We start from the raw sequence: 8,939 nt of genomic DNA, 5'->3' as shown, positions 1-8,939 counted from the left end.
CTGTGGACAAGGCCAGCCTCCTGGACCCTGGAGCCCGGCCAGCCCACCCCACAGCCCTGGCCCAGGCAGGCCTGAGAGCCACGTACCCCAAAGGCCTCCCAGAGTATGGTCTGGAGGAGGGGCTCCCATCCAGGAGCTCTGGGAGCAGAGGGACAGAGAGTTGCTATGAGAGCTGGGGTGGCGGCACAGGTTTTCCCAACCGAGTGAGTCCATTCTGCTCTCCAGGCCTTCAGGAACAGTCCCCATGCTTCCTGTAAAGACACTTACGCACAAAGTGGGCAGGGCATGGAGCCCAGAGAGATCCGCTGGCAATAAAGGCAGATGCACACGAGGGCCAGGCAAGGACACGCAGCCGGGGGGCTGCTGTCTAAGGCACAGGTACATGCGCAGTCTCATTTCAAAGTTGCACAGGATAAGACTTGCCCAGTGACCCTGGGACTTTGCTCTGCTCCTCAGCAGGAACCTGCCTGGGTCATTGCATGTCTGGAGGACCCATCATGGGAGGCCTGGCTGTCCTCCTCGCCGTGGCTCTGGCCACCCTCCTGGTTCCAGCGTCAGGGGCACCCATCCACCGGCAGGGGTCCCGGAACAAGCTGCTCCTGGTGAGCTTCGATGGTTTCCGCTGGAACTATGACCAGGACGTGGACACCCCCAACCTGGACACCATGGCGCTCGATGGGGTGAAGGCTCGCTACATGACTCCGGCCTTTGTCACCATGACCAGCCCCTGCCACTTCACCCTGGTCACCGGTGAGTGTTGGCCTCAGGTGGGGCTTGGGGGTGGGGGGAGAGCTGAGAAACCAGGGAAGCAACAAAGGGAGCCGAGCACATGCATGGAGCCCTGACCCGTGGGGCTCGTGGTGCCGGAGACCAAGGAAAGACCAAGGAGGGAACACTCTCACTGCACAGACATGGCACGGCCAAGGGGGTGGTCAGCAACCCTTACCGTTGGTGGCAACGGATAGAAGGTAGATAAAAACACCTGGGTGTCTCAGTTTAAACGGTGGTCACAGCCAGGGTGGCAGTCTGGGAGGGCTTCTGGTGGAGGTGAGGGTAGCCAGGACTCAGAAAGGCGCTGCTCACCCCTCTCAGCCACCCTCGAACCCACTATTGCTCTGTTTAGGCTAAAAGCCTAAAACCCAGGTGTCACAGGGCCACACTCCCTCCCTCCGGAGGCTGTAAGGGAGGATCCTTCCTGCCTCTCCCAGCTTCTGGTGGCCCAGACTTTCCTCGACTTGTGGCCACAGCTCTCCAAACCCTGCCCCCTTGTCACATGGCCATCTCCCCTCTGTGTATCTCTCCTCTTCTTAGAAGGACACCTGTCATTGGATTTAGGGCCCACCCTGATCCAGAATGCCCTCATCTTAACAAAACCAGTTACATCTGCAAAGACCCTCTTTCCAAACAAGGTCACAATTGGAGGCTCTGGGTGGACACAATTTTGGGGCACATCATTCAGTACAGACAGCATATTCTCACACCAGCATTCCCATGACCACAGACCCTTCCACACACAAACGGAGGCACCTGGCGCTCCCTTTTGCATGTCACCTCCTTACTTAACATGTCACAATGGGGATGTGGAGAAAGGAGGCAAGCTCTTCATCACCCCGCCTTTTCCACCTTCTGAACTCACACACAGGCATTGCCCATGAAAAAAATAAATTGTAAAACCTGCCTCCTCGGGCTTCCCTGGTGGCGCAGTGGTTGAGAATCCGCCTGCTGATGCAGGGGACACGGGTTCGTGCCCCGGTCCGGGAAGATCCCACATGCCGCTGAGCGGCTGGGCCCGTGAGCCATGGCTGCTGAGCCTGCGCGTCCAGAGCCTTTGCTCCGCAACGGGAGAGGCCACAACAGTGAGAGGCCCGCGTACTACAGAAAAAAAAAAAAAAAAACCTGCCTCCTCTTGGTTCATTTATCTGCCTGCCTGGGATTCTATTTCATGGCTGGGCCATAATTTATTTAATTAGTTCCCTCCTGATAGCCAGCCAGGTTGCTCCAACCTTTTGCTAAAACCAGCGAGGCTGCAAACGATATCCCGGCACGTGTGTACTTGCGCCTTTGTGCGCGTTTAGCTGCAGGGTAAGCTGCTCAAAGTGGAAGCAGAATCTCTGAGTCAGAGAACGTGATGGCCCAGCCTGGCTCCCATGGCAGCGTGTGCTGCCCCGGGGCCCTGACTGTTTCCTGCCCTCCCACCACTTCCTCTACGCCCCCACCCACCCCACAGGCAAATACATCGAGAACCACGGGGTGGTTCACAACATGTTCTACAACACGAGCAGCAAGGTGAAGCTGCCCTACCACGCCACACTGGGCATCGAGAGGTGGTGGGACAACGGCAGCCTGCCCATCTGGATCACGGCCCAAAGGCAGGTAATGCTGCACCCACACCCACTGGGACAGACGGGAGAGGTGGGAGGGGGACCCAGCCAACGAGGCCACGACCACGTGACATGCGTGGCAGGCCCAGTCCCCGCCCTGGGAGTCCGACACTCCCGGCACAGAGGGGTGTTGAGTGGGGTCCCACGGGAGGTGGGAGCCTGATGCCCATGAGGGCCCACCAGCAGCTACACAACGTGCCCAGTCCCCCCTGGAGCCCTGGGACCCAGAGGGGTTGTTCCACCCTCCCAACCGGAGGGAAAACTGGAGTTCGGTACTGGTGGGAAGGGAGCCGCGGGGAAAATAATGTGACTCCACAAAAAGGCAGCTAACAATGAAATGGCTTCGTACCGTTCCCCTCCCGCACGCCTCTCAGGGCTGGGCAGCTAATTCTAAAGAGGTGGGTCATCCTAGTGAGAAGCCCAGGACCCCAGCATCTTGCAACGTTCTGGGCTTCCTGGCAACAAACTCAAATGAATGTTTTCCAAGGTGAGCCCAGAATAAACTTCAGAGGCTACCCCCACCTCATAGGCAAGGCATCCACTCATATCTGAGTCCCCTCGCTCTGGAAGGAGCTACCAGACACCAGGCTGACTTGCAGAAAGCGTAGCCAAGAACTTGGCATCTCCAGGAAGAATGGCCAGAGGGAGTGGCCAGGCAGACGGGGCATGCATGGACAGATGGTTGTGAGGACAGATGGATGTGTAAATGAAACAGCAATAGGTTTATAGAAAGACAGACGGATGGCCAGGTTGAAGGCTAGAAGGGCAGGTCCTGGGCGGTGTGTGGAGGGGCCGACGGACACACGGCTGGACGAGAGTACAGCAGGCAGAAGCCGGGTTGCAGGCCGGAAGGGGAGGGCTCTTGGGGCAACACTGCGACCTAGGGCCGCAGTGTCGATGAGGACGCAGCATATCTGGGATACTTTTATATCTACTATCTCATTAGTGCCAAGTCCACTAGGCACCCGCTCTCTCCTCTACTAAATCAGTATCAGCCTTAATAACATAAGAGCTATGAAAGGCCTTTCAGAAAATACAAAGTCCCGTGGCTGCAGTTAGGAGCAGGGCTGGGTGAGTGGTAGAGCAAGGGCAGGCGGTGAGGGCAGAAGCATCAGAAGCTCATGACGGCAGGGGACGGTGGGCGGAGGCCCGTGGCACTGACACCGCCTCCCCCGGCAGGGCCTGAAGACCGGCTCCTTCTTCTACCCGGGCGGGAATGTCACCTACCAAGGCGAGGCCGTGACGCTGAGCCGGAAGGAAGACGTCCTACACAACTACAAGGACGAGGTGGAATGGAGGGCCAACATCGACACTGTGATGAAGTGGTTCACAGAAGAGGGCCTGGACCTGGTCACCCTCTACTTTGGGGAGCCAGACTCCACGGGCCACAAGTACGGCCCCGAGTCCCAGGAGAGGAAGGAGATGGTAATGCAGGTGGACAGGACCGTGGGCTACCTCCGGGACAGCATCAGGAACAGCGGCCTGGAGAGCAGCCTCAACCTCATCATCGTGTCCGACCACGGCATGAGCACCGTCAACAAGAAAGCCAGCGACCTGGTGGAGTTCCACAAGATCGCCAACTTCACCTTCAAGGACATTGAGTTCGAGCTCCTAGACTACGGACCAAACGGGATGCTGCTCCCCAAGGAAGGAAGGCTGGAGAAGGTATACGAGGGCCTCAAGGACGCCCACCCCAGACTCCACGTCTACAAGAAGGAGCTCTTCCCCAAGTCCTTCCACTACGCCAGCCACCCCAGGATCACGCCCCTGCTTATGTACAGTGACGTCGGCTATGTCATCCATGGGGTGAGTTCCTGGGGCTGCAGGTGCTTCCCTGGGCTGCTGGGTCTCCTTCCAGTTCTGTAAAATCACCCCCTGTTTCTAGCCAGACCCTAATTTGAGGAGTGTCAGCCACCAAAGGGACACACCTGCGCTGTGTAACAGGAGTGGGGGCGTGCCCATGCATTGCACACCTGTGTGTACGTGTGTGCATACGTGTGCACACATATATGTGTTTCTGTGTGCGCAGGTGTGTACGGTAAAATGTGGGAAGATTAGCTGTAAAAGTGACACGGAAGAGGTGAGAGCAAAGAGCCCAGGAAGGTTGAGTGGGAAGCAAGACGCAGAGCAGGGGAGGAAATCTGGGAAAGGAAGCACTGATGTTTGGGACGCCCAGAAATGGAAAGGAGCCCAGCGAGCATCCTTGGGCTGAAGCTCCACCCCATTTACTTGGGGGTCTCCATCCATGTCACCGGGTCTTTGCTAAGGCTCCTTCTTTAGGCCACTGATCTTTGGGGGCTGAGAATTCAGAGCAACTGAGGCTCAGAATCCTTCCCACCCACCCCCCACTTTGAACTCCTTCCAGGGGTCCTCTGCCAATGCAGGGCCGCACAGAGGGTGCTGGTGGGGAGGGTGGGCTGGGCTGGGAGGGCCAGCAAGAACTCCCTCTGGACCCTCCCTTCCCGCAGAGAGTGAACGTGCAGTTCAACAACGGGGAGCACGGCTTCGACAACAACGTCAGGGACATGAAGACCATCTTCCGGGCCGTGGGCCCCAGCTTCAAGAGGGGCCTGGAGGTGGAGCCCTTTGAGAGCATCCATGTGTACGAGCTCGTGTGCAAACTGCTGGGCATCGTGCCCGAGGCCAATGACGGGCTGCTCAGCACCCTGCTGCCCACGCTCCAGGAGGCCAGCTCCTCGCTGACCACGACCCCCTCAGGTGCACCCCTGCCCTCTACCTGCACCCATTGCACCTCCAGGCAGCTGCAGGTGATGTGTGCTTGCACGGCTCTGACCAGGGTGCCCAGCCCGCCACTAGGTGTCATCTTCCCTTTCCCTGTCCCTGGCTCCTGGGAACATCTCGAGTCCCTGACATTCCCACGGCCCCTGACGTACTACGGTGCACTTTGTGCATCTTGGCTGCGCAGACAGGAGAGCCGGTGGATGTGAGCAGCCTTGTTTAAGGCGGGGAGTCTGAGGGCCAGAGGAGCTGGCAGTTTGCCCACAAGACAGGCCTTCCAGGTGAAGTCCACCTCCAGGTTCCATGGCCACATGAGGGCTCCTTTCTTCCTAAAGTCTTCCTCTGCCAGCCTCCCACACACATACCCTCACCCCAACCCTGACCCATCTCAGGGGCAAAGGTCACCTGGGAGCTGGCAAGGTGGAAGCCCCCGTGGGTGCCTGGCTGGAGGTGGGCAGGCCCCGCCGGGCAGGGGCTGTGAAGGGTCACATTGAAATGAGCCAGGAAGCCAGTGCAGCTGGGGCAGGAGAACAAGGCTGGGGGGCGGGAGGTGCTGGTGATGAAACCAGGGCGCTTGTGGGGGCAGCCTGGTGGCATCTCGCCCGCCATTAAGCAGTCGGGGTAAGGGACATGCTCCTATTTCCCTCATTCACTGGCTCCTCCGACTTTCCTTAGGGTCTGCCCTCCTGCCAAGCAGCTGGCCCCCCTTGGTGACAGGACTGCTGGTGGCTGCATTTCTCCTGGTCAAGGTCGCATAATACCCATTGCTCAAGGTCAGAGGCCCAGGAGGTAGAGGGGAGGGTGGGACCGTGCTCCCTGCAACTCCAGCTGACGCCCCCGCCCTGTCAGTCCTCGGGCGCCCAGGCAGCCCCTTCCAGCCTCTCTGCTCTAGACTCAGAGCAGGTCTTTCTAAAGCAGACAGCCCAGACAGAACTTCCCCAGCCCCCTCCCTCCTGCCTGCAATGTCTCTCTTCTCCCTGGGAACAAGGGAAGCCACGGTGGGTCAGGTCTGGGAGGAGAACTGCAGGGCAGTGTTCCTGGAATACGGGAAGCAAGCTCGGAGGACTCAGCTTGCTGCTGAGTGACAATCCCTGGCCAAAGCAGAAGCAGGTCACTCGTTCTTTCTAAAACTACGCAATGGGAGCCCGCTTGGTGTTAGGCTCTGGCCTGGGCTCTGGGGCCACACAGTGAACCCTGGAGTTTGTAATTTAGGGGCCAGGGAGGGCAGATAATACGAAGAGAACAAATACATACCCAATAATGGCGGAGAGCAGGCCACGCGGGGGGAGGAGGGGACTGCTGTTTAGGTCACCTGGCCTCGCCTGGAAGAGCCTCTGTGGGGCGGAGGGGGGGGATGTGGGATGAGGCCTGAATGATGAGGACCAACTGGCCACACCAAGTCCCAGGGGACGAGATTCCAGGCAGGGAAGAGCAAGAGAGAGGCCCCGAGGTGGGACTGGCCCCTGTGCTTCTGGGAAAGAAAGGAAGCCAGTGTGCTCAGAGGCTGGTATACAAGCATGGGTACGCGATGGGCTTCCATGGGAGGGCCCTGGGGGAGCCCTCAGCTGAGGTCATGCAGGGACGTGCCGTGGTCTGACATGAATGATTAAAGGGCACACTAACTGCCAGGCAGGAGCACAGGAACAAGAGCAGGTACAGCCAGTGAGGGGGTCACTCAGGGGTCCAAGCAGGACACCTCAGTGGCAGGATGGAGATGGGGCAAAATGGACAGATTCGAGATACCTTTAAGGGTATACCTGACCTCCAAGGTTTATGGATAGATTGTGGGAGATGGAGGGTGAAGAAAATGGACAAATGAAGGCTGAGTCTGAGGTTCGGGGCCCGAGCTGCCCCGTGAAGGACAGAGCCACTTACGGAGATGTGAGCAGGCTAGAGTCATCCTGCACACCCATGCCCCACCCTCCCCCACCCTGTGCCCTCCCAGGTCCAGCTGATGGTCAGGAATTCCCACAGGGGCCCTCCTCAGACTCCGCCCACCATGGGTGCCTCTGTGCTCCTCCCTGCCCAGCCGAATTCCCTCTATCCCTCCCTCCAGGCACGTCTGCTTCATCTCTTCCACCAGACCCGCCTTTCCCCTGCCCCACCCCTTCTTCCCAACACAACACACACCTGTTCTTCCAGGTCCACCCCTTCCAGGAAGCCTCCAGAAGCTGGCCACAGGCCCTGAGCCTGCTCCTGCTGTGATAGTCTACTGGACACGGATGGGCCTGTCTCCTCAGTAGACCTGAGACCATGCCTCCCTGTCCCGACAGCCCCAGCCCATGCTTGGCCATAATGGTGCCAGCACGACGACCTGCCCAGGTTAGACCTCCGGAGGCACAGGTCCACTCACCGGTCCGTGGCTCCCAGACTCGCAAGACGCCCCCACTCCTTCCCTCCCCCTCCCTCTCCTTCTCACCCCCCTCTTCTGCTGCCCCACTTCCTCTCACCACAGAACTGTCCCATGGGGGTACCACTATCTGTGGCCACAGGGGTGAGGGTGTGTCGGGAGCCTGCTCGGGAAGGCGCCGCAGGCCTGGTGGTGGTCGAGCTATAGGACCAAACCCTCAGATGCTCCGACCTCAACCTCTACTTCCAATGGGCGGCAAAGAGGCTCTGCCTGGAGCTCCCAGTCCCAAGTCCACATGCCTCCAGCCCAGGGGCCATCTCCATCTGGGCTGCCCAGGTCCTGCACCCAGGCCACCAGGAGGGTACCGCCACACAGAAAGCATGGGTGGAAATAAAGGACCGGGCTGGTCATTACTAAAACGCAGTGACCAGTGTGGGTGTGACCTTTTATTCTAAAGCCTGCTGGTTTCTTATAGCCTTCCCACTTGGATCCAGTGTATAATAAACTCCTAGTTCCTTAGGAGGTTGACAAACACAGGGGAACCCATTCATTCTTGTTGGGGATGGGCCCTAGAGGGACAGCCAGCAAGAGGTAGTAATGGGTGGGCGCCCCGTTAAAAAGGAAAGGGGGGATGAGAACTGACAGGGAACCAGAATCTCTATGCCACATTGTTCAGCAAAAAAGAAAACACTGGGCTTCCCTGGTGGCGCAGTGGTTGAGAGTCCGCCTGCCGATGCAGGGGACGCGGGTTCGTGACCCGGTCCAGGAAGATCCCACATGCCGCGGAGCGGCTGGGCCCGTGAGCCATGGCCGCTGAGCCTGCGCGTCCGGAGCCTGCGCTCCGCAACGGGAGAGGCCACAAGAGTGAGAGGCCCGCATACTGCAAAAAAAAACCACAAAAAAACAAACAAACAAAAAAGAAAACACTGCAAATGGTAGAATGCCACTGGGGCGGGGAGAAAGGGGGGATAAGTCTAGACATAAGACATGTCCCTGGAGAAGTTTCAAAAAAGGGTGAGCATTGACTGGCTCCAGAGAAGGGACCTGGGTGGCCAAGCCAGGAGCAAGGAAGGCACTGCCCACCACTAGTGCCTTGGACACTGTCAGTACTGAGCCACTTCAAGGACTGTGCATTCACAACTACTTTCAAGATCATAGAGTTGAGTCAGACCAAATCCTGCTCCAGTCTGTTCCCACCCACAAGCTGTGGCCTTAGGGGGGGCAGTTTACCTCCCCCAACCTCAGTTTCCTCATCTGAAAAAAGCGGGATGATAAGGAGGTGCTTGCCTCCCTGAGATTACCCCAGCATGAAGCACCGGGGCAGCTGCTTCAGAGATGGTAGCCATGGGAATGATTAAAACCCTACTGTGGGAGGTACTGAACTTGTCAAATTCAGCTCTTTTTCTTTTTGATAAATTTATTTATTTATTTTTGGCTGCGTTAGGTCTTCGTTGCTGCTCGCGGGCTTT

General features: G+C 58.2%; 1 protein-coding gene across 1 annotated transcript; it reads left to right on the top strand.

The window, feature by feature from the left end:
* Positions 1-497: 497 nt before the first annotated feature.
* Positions 498-5,970, top strand: ENPP7 (ectonucleotide pyrophosphatase/phosphodiesterase 7). Its single transcript, XM_067021088.1, has 5 exons — positions 498-750; positions 2,228-2,373; positions 3,561-4,187; positions 4,850-5,099; positions 5,796-5,970. Exons 1-5 carry the CDS (start codon positions 498-500, stop codon positions 5,876-5,878), a joined length of 1,359 nt encoding a protein of 452 aa, XP_066877189.1. The 3' UTR covers positions 5,879-5,970.
* The last annotated feature ends 2,969 nt before the right edge of the window (positions 5,971-8,939 follow it).

The sequence above is a fragment of the Kogia breviceps genome, chromosome 19 (assembly GCF_026419965.1).
Source record: "Kogia breviceps isolate mKogBre1 chromosome 19, mKogBre1 haplotype 1, whole genome shotgun sequence".
Lineage (NCBI taxonomy): Eukaryota > Metazoa > Chordata > Mammalia > Artiodactyla > Physeteridae > Kogia > Kogia breviceps.
The sequence above is the reverse complement of the archived record's forward strand: the minus strand, read 5'-3'. Positions and strand labels throughout refer to the sequence as shown.